Source organism: Aptenodytes forsteri, unplaced genomic scaffold, assembly GCF_000699145.1.
Source record: "Aptenodytes forsteri isolate BGI_AS27 unplaced genomic scaffold, ASM69914v1 Scaffold203, whole genome shotgun sequence".
Taxonomy (NCBI): Eukaryota; Metazoa; Chordata; class Aves; order Sphenisciformes; family Spheniscidae; genus Aptenodytes; species Aptenodytes forsteri.
In genome coordinates this window covers 484,432-501,575 of record NW_008794160.1, presented here as the reverse complement: position 1 = coordinate 501,575, position 17,144 = coordinate 484,432, and the positions used below count along the sequence as shown (strand labels likewise).

General features: G+C 41.0%; 1 protein-coding gene across 1 annotated transcript; it reads right to left on the bottom strand.

Annotated features, from left to right (window-relative positions):
* Positions 1–602: 602 nt before the first annotated feature.
* Positions 603–12,859, bottom strand: DCAF10 (DDB1 and CUL4 associated factor 10). The gene is made up of 6 exons (XM_019472410.1): positions 12,681–12,859; positions 7,207–7,404; positions 6,566–6,768; positions 5,639–5,749; positions 3,915–4,060; positions 603–1,618 (listed from the first exon to the last, which is right to left on the bottom strand). Exons 1-6 carry the CDS (start codon positions 12,857–12,859, stop codon positions 1,274–1,276), a joined length of 1,182 nt encoding a protein of 393 aa, XP_019327955.1. The 3' UTR covers positions 603–1,273.
* Positions 12,860–17,144: the final 4,285 nt, after the last annotated feature.

Genomic DNA, 17,144 nt, shown 5'->3' with positions numbered 1-17,144 from the left:
TTATAAACTGATATGGACATACGAGACTGAAATAACTGTGCATTTACAAGGTTAGCTATATTAACTTGACAGCTAAAACTTGGCATTCATACTTAGTATGTGATTTAATGGTGAACATTAATGTTTTTCCACATCTTATGATAAGCCCAGTTAAATCCAGATAGATCTTACTGTAGACAGGCATGCTTTTAATCCATTCCCAAACTGACAGTACATGTGAAGAAAGGCTTATCTGGTGATACTGTGAAGAATTCCTCTCATAGCAATGGTGCAGGTGAGGAGCGGAAGAACAGTCAGGTGGGGTATAGTCTTAACATCAGCAGAAAATTCTGCAGTGTTAAGTTTCAAACATGGGATGAAGGTTTAATGTTACTGATGTGGAAAGCTCCCTACAACAGATACCCTGGCGGCTGAGGAGTCAAAGTTGCCCAAGAGAGGTCGACCAAGGACACCCCCATTGTACAAAACATCCAAACAGTTCGTCTGCAGTGGTTACAGGGCAGGGTCTTCACCCATTCAACTCCTGCTTCCCTGCCCCAGTCTTTTCCTACTAAATTCTCTGAGGAAAAAATGCAGCTACATCTCCATCCAGAACCTCTTCCTTCTGTCAATAAACACAATATATGCAATCACAGAAAACAAAATGTTTTAACTGCAGCAAAACATTACAGAAAGTTGACTCATTTTGCTAGCCAATGACAAACAACCAAATTAATATATAAATGAAAACAAAATTTTCTTTTCTTTTTGTGACAGTAACTAATTGTGTTAGTTATGTAGAAAAGCAGCTCATTTTCTAATAATCACCATATAGTAGTTTCAGCAACAGAAAAGGCCAAGGAAGCGTACGTGAGGAAGTCCAGCTCCTTTGGAACAAGGAGGTGTCGTACCCAGGGAGCCTGGGCGAGTTTTGGCTGAACTGCTACCCTTGTCCCCTCTACGTTTATTTCAAATAGTCCACTTCAAGTTGCATTGAAGGAAATTATCAACAAGTGTTATGGTACAAACAAACCAGAACAATGACTCAATGGCACAGGATCAGCAGGAGCAGACGTCTGCTTGGAAGGCTGAAAACACAGTGCATGGAAGCAGACTTGTGGATGCAGTATGAGAATGAATACAGTGCTGTGCTGGAAATTCGTTCCACTGTTATGTTCAGAGATCATAGTAACTATGATCTTATCTGGATTTAGAGGTTTCAGAAAGAACACACTTCAACTAAACTGAAGTAAAAACCACAAACATCTGAAGGTCTTGTTGATGCAAGATGTGCCTAGAACTTTGGCTGATACAGAGAAACACGTCCACTAAGGCACCCCGAGGCAATCTGACAGTGTGTTGGAGAAAACTTGGTTGTCAGTACCACATCCTTGTGAGAGTAGAGGGAACGGATTTCTTTCAGGGGACTGGCTTCTTTGGGCAAACAGTCGACAAGTTCGCTGCAGTGTGCATCAAACCCCAACAAGCGGATCCCAAAGCCATGCGGGGATGAAATCATCCGGCCATCGGGACTGAAACAAAGTTCTTTGATGTAACCCCGGCCCACATTGGCTTCTTCAATGCAATGAGTCAATCGCAGGGAACAACGAGGCGAGACGGGGCGCACAGGGGCTCCTTCCTGGAATTCATAGACACAAGTCCACTAAAGGGAGAGGCAGAGAAAGGGACATTGAAAGAAAAGTAAAGCACTGCAAATACTCATTCCCTCCTGCTGCACATTCAGTGAGTAACACAGGAATGACCAATGCTATTGCTTATCTACTCTTCAATAAGCATCTACTATGAAACACTGAAAACAGGCCAGTTCCTTGGCATCTCCTCCACTTTGAGCTGACTAAGCAAAACAGCTGTCTAGCATCAAAGCTGCTTTTTTAATTAAATGGATGCTAGATATAATCTTTTAAATCTAGTTTTTATCTGGAACAAGCAAAGCCTAATGGCCAGGTATCTGCTCTAATTTAGCAAACATTTAAATGAAATCTACAATAAAGTAGAACTCAGCCTACTGTAATTTACAATTGACCACAGGCATTTTGTGCCCTTAACTTCAAAAGGAAAGAAATCTTGAAACAAGAGGGAAATAGATTTTTGAGGAATGTTATGAACAACTCTATAGCCAGCTTGTTACTTGTGAGACAGCCAGGGATTCTAATGTGTAATCTAGCTATCTAATCTCAAACCAAATGCAAAAACAGCTCTATGACAAAGTTTATATCATGTTGAAAGATTCAGTTTCACCCACAAGACAAAATAAGTGTTCTTAGTTCTGTTCCATGTATTCTACTGAAATAAACACAAAGGGAACAATACTAATGAATATTAATAGAAGAAAGTAAGGCAGACACTAGGACTACAGGAAATTATTAAGTAGGTCAATTGTCAGTATCAACTAACCCAATATAATATTTGCATTTTCATAAAATTCTGTGTTGTATAGTGGTTTGATTATAAATTTACAAAACCAGCATTAAAATTTATAACAAATCTGCTAAGCTTCCATTCAGTCCTCTACACATCTCTAAGAGGCTACCATTACAAAGAGTGGCTTTCTTCAAAAACAAAAAAAACCACCAACCAACCAAGCAACCACAACACCACCCTCCAAAAACCCCAAACAAACCTAAACAAACCCAAAACCAACCCCATTACATCAGCTATCAAATTAACTAAACTGTTTATTATTGGTCAAGTATTCAAATAATTCTTTGTGGTTTTGCAAAACAAATACAAAACCTCTGTGTCTTGAAAACAGAGTGGTCTGCACAACTGTCACAGCAGTAAGTTTTAAATAAACCTAGGAAAAAATGGTGTTTGCAAGAGGATCATCTGGCGGAATCCAAGTGCTCTGAAGGCTCTGGCTGGGCTTTAAGTTATAAGTAAATTTGAGTTCACCTGAAAGTTACTTCTTTAAAAGCAGGTGCTCCCAAACACAACCTGCAGGCTCTTGCTTTTTGTATACAGTCCATGAAGAAGTTTTTTCATTATTTCTGAGTGCATTACAGACTGCTTGTTTGTCTTAAAACAGGGTCCCAGTGCAATATAGCAGCTATTATGTGACACTTCACAAACAGAATCTGGGGAAACATAATCCAACACTGGCCTTAAAGTCTACCATTACTTCTTTAAAGCAGTATTTAGGGGAATGAAATCTGCAAGTTGCAGGTGAGCTGTACCTGGTCTTATGACTTAGTACTTCAAGTAAAGGCTTGAAATGGATTCTGCCAGGAAGATCATTGATACCCCCTTTATATTTAAGTTGCAGAGTTTTAGGATGACAGTTGAGACCAAGGCACTTTGACATTACATAAACATCACTGGAGTTCATCATATTCAGACCTATGGTGTGGCAGTTTTAAGTAGATGCAGAAATATGCCATGAGGTTTTCTCACAGCAGTGTAGGAGCAGCCTCTGGAAAGCATTCATCAGCACAGCAGGAGCACTTCATCCTTGGAGCACCAATGGAGGTAGAAAACATTCTGAAGGCACTTGAGGAATTCAGAGGAGCTTCTCTGCTCAACTTAAACCATGGTCACCAATACACAACTCCCTAATCCTCTACCTTTTCCAAGCTTATGCCTCCTATATTTTGGCAGGTACATATTTTTAAGTCATGTATTTGGCAGCACAACTACTGTTTGAAAACTTTTAACAGAGCTGTGAACTATAAAACATATTCTGTGAAAGAGCTGGGCAACAGCAGTACTGAATGCAGGATACAGAGTCATAGGAGATCATTTAAAAAAATCAAGAAAAAAGAATTTAATAATCTTGGTCTAAAATTAATGCATTTGTAAGCAGAAGTAACTGACTAATTTATTCAAATGCAAATTTACCCCAAAACAAGGAAGTTTCAATATAGTTGTATGATCGATACATCTTACTCAAAGTATTTTTAAAAAAATACATGTTTTACCTCCTGGTCATCTGTATTACTTGAGCACCGAAGAAGCGTAGCCCACCCTTTTGGATGTAGCTGTAGTGATGTAATGCAATTGCCTCGATCTCTTTCTCCAGGGACCTCTGGTGTTAAGACCTCCAAACTATTTCTAGGTGATCCACCTAGAAGGGAAAGTCAACTGTAAGTCTCAATGAAGTCTGTACATTGATCTTCACACCTCTCATCAGTCTACTGCTGAAACTAGGTCAAATATGTCACCCTTGCATCTGACTGCTAGAAAAGACTGCACCTTTATGAAAGGATAATTCAAAGCAGAGGTTATACGAACAACTGAAGCTAATACCAATGGGCTCAGTCCTGATTTCAAATAACTTCTTTCTTGAAATTTGCCTTCCAAGACCTGCATTAAATCACCTCATATTGTGAACTAAGTCAGAGTTAACTTTCCACACATACACTCTTCATTATCATTAAAACAGAGACTAAAGAGTGGGTTTTTTTATAAGAACTACTTGTTCTCAAACTTGTATGATGTCGTTTCCAAATTCCTTCCAAAGTCTGCTCAGCTGTATGCAACTTGCCTCCCTTCTCCTCCTCAGCCCTAGAAAGCTTTTCTCAGGTAAATCATGCCCTGGCATCCAGATAAGCCTCCTCCTTTCATAAGTATGTTTGAGGATCTCACAACCATGAGTAGTTAAAACTTAACATTATACTTACTTTAAATTGCATGTGATTCACAAAGTATTTACCAATTTGCCAAGTTCACACTGACTGAAAGTGTACCCTAGATTCAGAGGAAGCCTGCTAATCACAGGATCATCAGTTTTCATAGCTCTGTAGTTACGCAGGACTTGGTTTGTAATCAGAACTTCACAAAACACTGTCCACATTTAAGACCTGTTCTTTGTTCTACAGTATTGACTCCTCATGGAGAAACTGCCCATATATCTTCCCATCATTAAGGAAAACAAAGAGCAAAACAGCTATGTTCTGCTCTGGGTTTTTTTTTTTTTTTTTTTTTTTTTTTTTTTTTTTTTTTTTTTTTTTTTTTTTTTTTTTTTTTTTTTTTTTTTTTTTTTTTTTTTTTTTTTTTTTTTTTTTTTTTTTTTTTTTTTTTTTTTTTTTTTTTTTTTTTTTTTTTTTTTTTTTTTTTTTTTTTTTTTTTTTTTTTTTTTTTTTTTTTTTTTTTTTTTTTTTTTTTTTTTTTTTTTTTTTTTTTTTTTTTTTTTTTTTTTTTTTTTTTTTTTTTTTTTTTTTTTTTTTTTTTTTTTTTTTTTTTTTTTTTTTTTTTTTTTTTTTTTTTTTTTTTTTTTTTTTTTTTTTTTTTTTTTTTTTTTTTTTTTTTTTTTTTTTTTTTTTTTTTTTTTTTTTTTTTTTTTTTTTTTTTTTTTTTTTTTTTTTTTTTTTCTTTTTTCACCTGAAGTTCATTCACACAAACTTTGAGGAAAAAAAAACACAAGGAAAAGGGAGCACCTCTACATAACAACAATAATGTACTAATATAAAATAAAGATCTTGTTGCTGTTATCAGATTTCTTGGGAAAAAAACTGATTAGATCCCCACACTTTGGTGTGCAATGATATTTTACTGGTTTAACAGAAGTCATAGCAACACTATTCGTTTGAAAGTCACAGAGACAAAACCACAGTTTTTCACTGTCATACTCCGGCCTCTTCTGGATACAATGAGTCAAAGTCCATGATTCTTTATTTTTTATTTTTTTTAAATCTTTTCCTACCTTCTCGCTGGGAGGACCGTGACATGTGTTTCTCAGACAGTGGACCTGAATCATTCTGGTGACACGGTGAACCAACAGCTCGAGGACCAGATGAACCTGATGATGTTATGTCTGCAAACAGCATCAGCCATGTGAACATAACAGCTAAGCACAGCCCACTTACTATGCATGTTCCTCACTTAACCCTCCTTAGAAATGTTAAGTAAAGGGTAAGAGTAAGGCATCTTGTTAAGAAAACACTTTTCAAAGCTCAGTTTATAGCACCATTCTGTTTCTGCCTCATAGAAATAAACTGCCAGCACAACAAACTCTACTGGGAATATGAGGCAAGTTGCAGTCCTTCCTTCTTATACACTGTCGCTACTAGAAGCTGGGGTATGAATTTTTCCCCAGGCCACTCCCTTTATATCCTGACACCCCCAAATGGCAGAGTTTGTGGCAGTAACAGAGCAAAATACTGACAGAAAGCAGGAAGAAGCAAGCAGTGAAATTTCAGAGCAGGCAATTCTTGCAGGTCTGCTGTCGAGAGCAGCCACACCGCTACAGAACAGTCATTAGTAGTTGCTGGAGCTCACACACAGTCAGCCCACTCAACATGGGTTAAGTTTCACTTATTACAGGACCAAGGACAGTGGATAAATAAAGCTAGAGACTGCCAGCTCAAGGTGACAAAATCCCACAGGCGCTATATCCTGTAGTGCTGAACTCTTGATACCAAAAATCACCCTGGACACTTTACCTGAATCAGAACATACCACTCAACAGTACAGATGCATGTGACCTCTGAACAACAGAGCAGCTACCGTGCTGAAGAGTTCCTTGGCAGAATCCTTCCAACTCCACCTCTGCCTTCTTTTACTAGCTAGGAGTATCCCATAAAACACCTCTAACACAGAAGCTGCCACAGACTTTTCCACAAGCATTCACCTGAACTTGATGTAGTCCTCCTAGCTCTTAAAATTGGGTAGCTGCCAACCTCTAAAGATTTGTTTAGGTCAAGGTCATGCAAAATCAGGAGATATCCAGAGGAGGTTGAGATCAACATTTTGGAACAGTCTGGTGTCAGCCTCATTCGCATAAGAAAACGGGTGTGAAAAAACTTCTTGTGGGGACATCCATCTTCTGTGCACCTAGACAGCAAAAAAAGCACAAGAAATAGTTGCAATTAGCTTCGACTCAAGTCCCTAATAATGTCCAGAAGAGTCCAAGATGTACTAAGCATCCTTGTTCATCCGGAAACTTTTTTGGAGTACTGTCTTTATCCTACTTAAATCAGATTTTAATGAAATGGCAGAAGTCACATTTTCATACTACCACAACAATGAAGACAGAACTTTTTCAAAAAGGAAGAACTACATTTTGGCATGTCAGCAAGAAAAGCTCTCTTTTTAGTTACTGGGCTATTACCATATAAAGATGATGCAAGTTCTTGATAAGGGCTATAAACTAATCACAGTATTTAAGAATGCATTATAGCTCCATTCAAGGAAGCAGGTTTTTCGTCTTGTACAGAAGAACCCTATCCTTGTGTATTCTAGAAACATAACAGCACAAACACAGCCACATACCTGTTTGTGTCCCAGATGATCACATTTCCATCGAACCCTGATGTTACTAGTAATCTCGTATTGGTATCATACTCGATGTTCTTAACCCAGCTGGTGTGACCATGTAAAGTGCACACTTTTGTGTTCAGCTTTCTCAAATCCCAAAGTGCTATTGTAGTGTCATCAGAACAAGTCGCAAACAATCGATTATCTAGAAACCTGAAAATGGGAGAGAAATACTGTGGCTGCATAGTGCCTTTTCTAATTTAAATATTCTTAAGCAGGAATTTAAGCTAACACAGAAATAGAGTGGCCACACAAAAAACACAAACGAATTAACATACAGCAGAATATTTGCCAATAAAACAGCTCCATTAAAAAACAGTACTGTTGGATATGAACCAGTAGCACAACTGTAGTAGCAAACTAGTAAACCCGCAGAAGCATAGCAGAAGTTTGTTTGTTTGGGTTTTTTTAATGAATCTCCTAAAGATCACACAACCACCAAACCATCAGTGGAACAAACGCTCACACAGAATCCCTGTGGCAACTAAATCAGTTACCCATCTGGACAATACTCAGCTTTAAACTTACCAAGTCTTTATAAGACACAAACGTCCTAGAACTGGTCAGCTTTTAGACCACTGGCAAGACATTCCCATTGACTGGTTTGGCAGTCCCTGCAACAGAGGTCTGCTATGCTAGATTGTTTGTAATTTATGCCTTTCATCTTCCCCATTTTTGCCAGATCCTTTCGCTACTACAGACAGGCAGCACCAGAAGACACCTTCATTTCAGACTATACAAGATTCTATCAGCTCATAATTAATTAAACCCATGCCTTTCTTTACTCTCTTCATTTCCACCCACATATCCACCCTCCTTCTTCCCCTCTTCCCCACCGCAGACATAAGCTCCCTGCACTCAAAGGAGGTTTTTAAAATGAAGATCACCTTTTGTTATTCCTACTGGAAGCCCCCTACTGCTTTTAAACCTTGCTGCTCCGTACAGCACACATCCCACTAGCTCAGCTGAAACACGTGGTGTCCAAGCCTCCTTTAGCTAGTGCCTGAACACCTGCCCCTCTGCAAGACCTGACATTGCTCTGTACCACACATGGTCGCTCGGCATCCGATGTAGTCAGTCCTGACCAAAAGCTCTCACCAGATCTTGACCCCACTGGCACAGGCAGAACACAGCGCTCGTCGCAAAGCCTGCAATAGGAGTCAATCAACGGGGACATGCTTTCAGAAAAACCCTGCCTAGCCAGCCTGGCACAGATAGCAGTGAAACCTCCCATGCTGGAGGCACTCAGTGCCAGGCTTATCGGGGTGCTAGTGAGGCAACCCAAAGCTCTGCTCTTACCAGAATGCTGTTACAGATGATGGATCTCCAGAGGCCATTTCCAACCAGACCTCCTGCCACTCTGTGATGTGGCCACAGCTCTGCACAGACGCCTGAGGCACACCACATGCCTGCACCAAGCACGCTGAAAAGTTGGCCCCGTGGTTTTACATGGGACATACAACAGTACTTTTCTGGATTAACTGTCCGATGTATGGCTTGCTTTACTAGCCACATGGCTTACACTACACACAGTATTGCCATCTTGGAAACATGTACTAGATTTAGATCTGAACACTGCCACTGTTTGCACATTTCCCTCGACCCTTAATTTCATTCCGCTTTTGCCCATCTTTTGCTGTGGAGCCCGTCCAGCTCCACAATGCCCCAGGAGCACTACTCGCTGCAGAGCCAGGAGGAGCCATGCAGACCTCCTGCATTTGAACCACCTGGACAGTCTCAACAGTCTCCAACAAAAAGCAAGGGGCTTTTGCTCCCACGTTTCTGCCCTTCCTTTCCCCACAGTACAGTTCATGTGTTTGAAGCAGGCACATGAAGTTGGGCTTTTCAAATGCACAAAAGCAGGTATGCATGTCAAAGTGCAAGTGCAGAGCACTGTTTAGGATGAGAATTTCAGATCATCTTTGGAAGTAGCAGCTGCACAAGTGGCGCAGGCTATCCAAATTTATGGACTCCTTCAATACAGATGTGCATTTGAGGATTTGAGTCATTCGAGTTTGAATCACAATATAACATGAAATTCTGTTTAACTCAAACTACTGCAAGAAGAGCAAGCCTACTGCTCTGTATTTCACAAGGTATTTACAGACCTGCAGTTCTACAGTACACTTTTATGCAGCAGTGAATTTATATCACATGCATAGTGCTCCATATGCACTGTGTCTGTTCTGCACTTAGCAGGTCTTGAGCGCCTGCTTTCTTAACAGATGACAGGCTCATCACTAATGTCATATCGGGAGAAGGTGAGAAAGGAGAAAAGAATACGGGTCATACTAGTTGGATTACTACACTGATCAGGTTAAGTACTTAGCCTGTTCAGGTGGTAATTCTTTATCATGATAATCTCTGGTCTTCAGCCAAAATTCAAGGTATATATCACTCCTGCCTGAAGTAGTATGAGGCAACTCGACCACCTTTAAGTGACTACAGAAGGAAAGAATATCTGATGTAAAAGCACTCCATCAGACAGAAGGGGATAGAAGGGCTGGAATCAGCACTAAAAAGGCATAGCTAGGTAATAAATTGAATAAATTGAGACTAAAGGTTACTGAAGCAAATGCAAGACTTTTCAAAAACACCAGGTGAAGACAAGACTTTGTTTGAAAGCGTACTTAGACAAGTTATTTAGTTCACTGAGAAAATCTGGATAAAACTATTTAGTTTGCATTACACAAATCGAAGTTTATCATACTCCATTCCCACCACAGTTTATGCATGCCCTTGCTTTTAGAAGCATATAGTGTTTTATGTTTGGAATTCATGCCTGATGAAGGCATTTGGAAAAAAAAGCCGTACCTGACATAAAAGGGAAAATAAAACCTATGCAAAAACCACCAGAAGTAGCTGCACATGAATACTAAGGCAAGAACGATCTACACAGAGACATGTGGTAAGTTACCCCTAGAAACAGCATTTTATCTTTCAGACTTAGACCCAGGCTACATCACGTTAAAATAACAACTCCAATGAAAAATAACCAACTACAATGGGAAGAATCCAACATTTCAGATTTTCAGGGCGAAAGTAAAACAGAATACACCTCTTGCCTGTATAAATCCATCATTTGCCTTTATCTTGGATGCTACAGGCAACCCTGCTTCACCCACCACAAAGAGGTTTCAGTAGAAACAGACAGGGAGATACAAATTGTATTGAACAGCTTTCATGTAGGGAATGACCAAGTAGACTAGAATTCACTTGAAAAACAGCTAATTGAAGGTGCATATGACTCAGGCATATAAAACTGACTGACATGGAGGAAGTAAATAGAGATTAGTTGTTCCTTGTCTTCCTACTTAAGAAAACAAAAAAACCTAGAGGCCTTCAAACTAAGCTAGCAAGTTTTAAAAACGCTATTAAATACTCCTTGAAACACATTTGTGCCACGGAGTTCTGCCATGGGAAAGTTTTAAGTAAGGTCAAAACCTGACCAAATTCAGGTGGGAAAAAAAGTCTGCTTCAGATGACTACACACAAATCCCCAGCGACTGGGAGACTACTGGAAGAGGACCATTACACGCTTCCCTGTTCATACATACCTCTGAGGCACGTGCTATAGGGCACAGCAGTAATGGTATTTATTTTTGGTGCTTATTACAAGGCATTTCTGTAGTAGTATAGTGGCTGGAGTCCTGCTCATTAAGCAGAAACAATAGTCCAGGTAATGCTGTACTAACCACGTATTACAGAATATAGTTAAGTTCCTTGTAACTAAGTTTATAACAACAAACAAATGGGGATCTGCACGAAAACACAGAAAAAGATGCCACTATCCTACAAAGACAAAATAAAGCTTTAAGAAGCATTGTGAAGGAAAGCAGAAAGTTTACTACACATTGCTAGGAAGGACCTTAGTCTGGTGATTAGCAGTAGATCTGAGAGTTATCTGCTTGGAGGTAGTACTGGTATTTTTATGTAAATCAAACTACACAGAGAAAAGACATTTAAGGACCAAGAACAGCCTTACAAAGCCTCACAGACAGCCAAAGTGGAAAGAAAGGTGATCCTCTGAATAACAGAAGAGAGTGGCAGGAAGTTTCCATTCTGTTCTCAACCAAGGAATGAGAGAAATTTTCAAGACCAGCACAGCTGACTACAACAGAGACAGCCAACCAGTCAAGGGGCCTGCAACAGAACGCTCTTTGTAAAACATGGTCCAGACTAACTCACCTGAAACCCTAGCAAGAGCAGCTTGACTGTAAGGCTCAGATACTGAATTACGGATGTACAAAAATCAAAATAAACCCGGGTTGCCTTTGTCTTCTGATATGTTGATTACATGGCTTTATTTCTCACCTAGCTTTATATAAAAACTAAACATGTTTAAAGAACAACCACTGGCATGCAAGACGTGAAGTTTTATTTCCTTACAGAAAAGCACATTCCAAACATCTCCTCTTCTATTTGTGTCAGCTAGCCCCAGCTTTCACTTTAGCTTTTCTGAAAGACATCCAACTGATGTAAAACTTCAGTCTCTTCTAAAAAGGACAGGCAGCTTGTGAAAAACAGCAATTTATCTGAAGAACGCGTAAAGACACTGGCACCCCACATTTTATTCAGCTCTTTTGAGAGGAAATGCTCAGATTGCTTCTACAGTTTTCCTGGGGTTTTTTGGTTTGGGTTTTGGGGGGTTTTTTTGCTTTGAGAATCTGAGTGAAGAGAGGCTGCCATATTGTCCACAAGGTTAAAAAGTGTCTTAAGTTCATGTGTGAAGTCTATCCTCAGACCCAGAACAGCTAAAAATTATAATAGAGTTTAAAAGGAAAAATATTACATAACAAAAATACTGATGATTTAGGCTCCTGTACTTGCTGTTTCCCACTTCATCCTGACAAACAGGCAAAGGTTTTAAACCATAAAGACTGAGTTTAAGTTGAATTGCGGAAGCCATTTCACTTTACCAGCTCTTCTATATCATACCTGTCTTTAAAGCAGCCAATCTTTGTTTGGAAATTTCTATGCAACTATGGCAATTATTCTTACGATTCAAAATACCAGGCATATTCATATAAACATCTGATCTTGCTACGGTCTAGGACTTGCACTTCAAACATAAATCACACACTACTTGTCATGCTCTGATTTACCGCGTTCAATCAGGGCATTCCAAAGGCCAGTTAAAACAGGTGATAATATCTTAACACTCTTCCCCTCCCATAAACTGCATCTCGTCCATCAGCAAAACCACCTGCATTATATACTACCACCACCACTTTCAGATTTCCCCTCTTCCCCTTTCCAGCCTTTCCCCACCTCCAATACCAAAGAGAAGGAAAATGGCACAAACTGCAGCCTAATGGCTTCACAAAACCCACTCTCCCCAAGAAAGCGTGTAACACAAACTTACGCTGTCATAAGAAAAGCATCTATGGTAAGACAAGATATGAGGTCTTTTATTCCTTCTGACCTACCTGATATTATTTACACAGTCTTCATGAGCTTCAGAGAGAGTTTTGATGTGCTTTGAAGATATTGGGTCAAAAAGCAGTACTTCAGTCTGTTCACAAGCAACAGTCAACACTGACCTGCAGGGGAGCAGAGCAAAGCAGAAACATTTGTATTCAGTAAAAGAAATTATATCTGTGCGCATCCAGCTAAACTCCATTCCCTAATCTCACAGAAACACAGCTTCACCATTACTTAGCTTGGCTTTCTGTTTACACTGCACAGAATCTGCAGCAGTGTTTAGATTTTTTTAATTGCCTTCTTGCAGATGCCTATTCTCAAGCACCTAATACACAAAAAAGTAGAAAAAAATAGTATGCTGTTTTATTCTGGAGAGGTTAACTTCTCTAACTCCTTTTCTGAGAGACCATGACTCTTCACAGCTTCACCATTACTTAGCTTGGCTTTCTGTTTACACTGCACAGAATCTGCAGCAGTGTTTAGATTTTTTTAATTGCCTTCTTGCAGATGCCTATTCTCAAGCACCTAATACACAAAAAAGTAGAAAAAAATAGTATGCTGTTTTATTCTGGAGAGGTTAACTTCTCTAACTCCTTTTCCGAGAGACCACGACTCTTCTCCTGCTTGGCCGTTGGCATAATTAATGCACAGCTGGTACATTTGCTGGACAGACCACATGATCTTTTAATTCACTTTTTTTTTTTAAACATGCAAGGTGGTTGTTTTATAACAGCTGTGTACTTCATAGATCCAATGATGGCATTATTTAAATCACACAGTTAAGTGCATTTACATCAGTGGTTTTTTTAGAAGTTACTTGAGAGTGATTTGTCCCATCACTGCAGTGCAGTGCACGAACTCAGTGGTTTTCCTGTCTGGGAAAAAAGAAGAAGAATCAAGCTCTGGCATGAAACCCACTGCTTTGTTCATGTGAGGATATTTGCTTAATGTTGCAGGAAAGAGGAAAAAAAAAAAAGACAACAGCACCCAAGAGTAAGTGGAAAGGCATCTACTCTGAAATTCTACTGCAGATTTCCCACATGACTGTGCCAATGTCGTGGCCTCCCTCTGTCCATTCACTGGCAGCACTTTTTGGGGGGTTCTGAGACACCGTAGTTTGCTTTTCAGGGTGTGAGACGATCAGCTGAAGAGCTCTGTAAAACGCGAGGGTCTGACAGAGGCTGTACTGAGAAAGGAGGCGCAGCCTGCGTCAAGTGTGGCAGCCTGCTCACACATGTGAGCCAACCAGCTGCGAGCCACCTTTTACACTCTGTCATTGCACTAACCCTCATTAAAGAGGACAACATATGGTAACAACTCCCTCCAGTCTCCCTCCCTTACCAACTACAACAATATTCCCCTAAGATCTCTACAGATGTTACCCCAGCTACACTACCACTTTTTAACAGGCAGCCAGTCCTGAAGTGCAACCACCTTCTCCAGGGTAAAGATGTACCGTTTCCTCATCTCCTTCCGTAACACTGACTTCGATAGCTATCTAGTTTGGCATCCACCCAAAAGCAGCATAAAGATGACATTCAGACTGCGTATTCAGGAGCAGAATTTTTAAACCAAATTCTAAAGGATAGCACCCTTCCCCAATAATCTGACTACTCAAGCAGCTCTGCTGCCTGCCTGCATTTTTCTACATCAGAATAGCATGAAGCCAGTAAATGGTGAAGGCAGAAATAAGACTGATTCAAAGGCTTATTTAAAATATCTAGCCTTTCTGCAACTGAGTCATTTTTTCACTAAAAGCTTATTTTATAAAGTTTAGATTTAAGAGTTTTACTTTTTAAAATATCAAGAAGTCAGCGGATTGCTATCAGACATCACATGCTATTAACTACAAAGCAAAAGGAGTTCTCTGACAAAAGGTGTTGTTTTCTAAATGCAGTAGCGTTGTTATGGAAGTGATGGTCAAAGGCAGCAATAGCAAGGCACTGGCACCAGTCTAAATTGGGCATTAGCAGAGACTCAGGCTGGGAACATGGCTAATTGTTATCCATGTTTTTTGAGATTAATTTTGCAACAGACATTAAACCACACTACCATTAATACTCTGAGGATGCAGAAAAGTCTGGAGCAAGATTTAGTATCTTACTGTGTCACCTAATTCACTTGCCAAAACCAGAACAACTTCTAGGAACTACAATTTGAAGGACGTTACCTCCTCTAAAAAAAAAAGCACCTTTTCTTCTCCACATGAAGACCTCCATGCATTCATTTACAGCTTCCCTCAGAGAAAAAAAAATCAGACTTGTCCAGGATACACATTCTTTGTGAATGAGACCAGAGAGACATCTGCAGAGAGTTCACAGGGGTCCCAACAGGCACAGAAAACATCAACTGTCCACAGCTTGGGCAGGTTGTCTAGCTCTGCACCAGCCTCTCCTAGGGTATTGGTATTTACTGGGTTCATGTATGTTGAAAAGATCTAAGTACAATGACGCTGAGAGTGACAGTGAAGTTTGGCCTGATAAATTAGTGAAGCCGTCCTCCAGGAAAGCTCAGAAGTTCTCACAACACTGCAACAACTCTGACCGGTACAGCAGTGTTATGGCAAGAGGGCAGCACACCCCAGCGACCCTCGGTCCACAAAGTGAGCTGTTGAGCAGCAGTTCCCCACAGGCAGGCCAGACCTAACCAGCAGCGCACACACAGCCCAAAGGCAAGATCCTTGCCGTGTCCCCAGAACAGTGCTTTGCGGAGCTAGAAGCTGACAGAAGGTGCAAGGAACAGGGACGCAGCACCACTGACTGCGGTTGGTTCACTTGAGAGAGGCTACAGAGAGACCAGAAGTCTCCACTGCACAGGACAGGTCTGGCCAGCATGGGTTAGGGCAGGTCTGTGACTGCTCTAAGCTGAGCCTAACCAGCAGAGAATCATGCAGAAGCAAGCAAGGTTTGGGCTGTTTCATTTGGTATTAAGACAACTAAGGTTCAGTGCCATGGTCCCAACCTATGCTCAATACCACCTGTGGTCCGCTGGACCAAGCACTGCAGCCACACGAAACACCAGGTCCATGGATGCATCCCTCGGACACGAGAACCTTTTTGCTGGGTTTGTTTTTGGAGAGGGAAGGTCCCTGGTTTAGCTCACCGTGCAGCCTCACAAACATCAGGGACAAGGGAGGCGGGAGGAATATAAAACTACACCTTTTGCCAGAAACTTGCACAAATAATCTTAAACCACGGCCCAGTTGTACTGCTACTGCACCTGACACTTTCTACACCGGTACAGAACATCCATGTGTGGGTATTTTTCCAATTTAGCCACTGCAGCTAAGCCAGCAAAGCGATCCCACCTGGCCTCTTCGCACCACATACATCAGAGGCTCCCGTGCCTCAGGAACCTTAAGCACACCTGGCTGGGGTTCTACAAAAGAAATTACTTTTCAGCAACAGTCACCTGAGAATGATTTTGACAGTTTCTGGAGCTTAACTTTGTCCTCTTCAAAAAACAGAAGAAAAATAAGGAGTTGAAACTTGGCTCTACAGCACAACCATGTCAAAATCGTTGTGAGTTCAGATGTTCATGGAAACCAGAACTTCATCTGTTCTGATGAAAACTCACTGAAAACAGAAAACCTGACTAGCCAGCAAGAGCAACAAAGATCTCAATTCTGACTATCCAAACTGAAAACACTGTTGACACCACCCTAGCTTGCAAGGTCTTTCTGCCAAGAAAACTTCACATACAAGCATACTGCAAGATACAAATATTCAGATAATATCTGAATTTAACTTGCTCTGCTTTCACCTGGTGTGCCAGGACATCTTTTGTTCTAAATGAGTCAAACTATCCCTTGTTTTTGTCTACACCGTTACACAAGCGTATAGCAGGACACCTCTAAACTCATTTGTCAGTGCAGATCCACAAAATTCAGGGAACCCTAAATGAATAATTAAGTATCACATTTCAAACAGAAACTTAGCTCTCTGAGGACATCTGACATGAACGCTTTTGCAAGTCAAAGAAACGGTTCCACCACCCTGCTCTCAACCTCGTGCCTCAGTTTGTCGCTTCCCCTTCACCTGCAGGAAGAACCACAAAGGAGCCGGGAGCACCGCCGGGCAGTGGGAAGCGCACCCCGTCCAGGGGAGCCCTCTCTGTTACCGCTCTCCTGCTCCACCCGTGCTCTTCTGTGCCTGCTGCCTGCAACGCAGCTGCTAGCCTGGAGCGAAACACCAACCAGACGGCTCACAGCGTGACGGGTTCACGGCGTGACGGCCGTACAGTCGTTAGCAGGCAGAGACCGCGGAGCGGTGCAGTCGCCGCACAGCACCAGGGCCTCCTGTCTGGGCCCGACGAGCCAAGCCCTGTCTCCCTCGGGTTGACTCTCGATGCTCCTCCAGCTGAGCCACCTCAGGGTCTCCCCGCCATGGGCATACCGGGTCGTTACAAAGGCGGCCCCCAAGCAGAGAGCAACGGGGGTGACTTGCCCAGCACCCGATGGTGACTTCCGC

Bases quoted from the DNA above. Each gene is read 5' to 3' on its own strand.
- DCAF10 (XM_019472410.1), bottom strand. From the start codon at position 12,859: ATGCGCACAGATATAATTTCTTTTACTGAATACAAATGTTTCTGCTTT. The intron at 6,769-7,206 runs GTATGTGGCTGT...TTTGCTGTCTAG, and splicing joins ATCATCTGGGACACAAACAG to GTGCACAGAAGATGGATGTC. The intron at 5,750-6,565 runs GTGAATGCTTGT...TGCTGTTTGCAG, and splicing joins GAGGACTACATCAAGTTCAG to ACATAACATCATCAGGTTCA.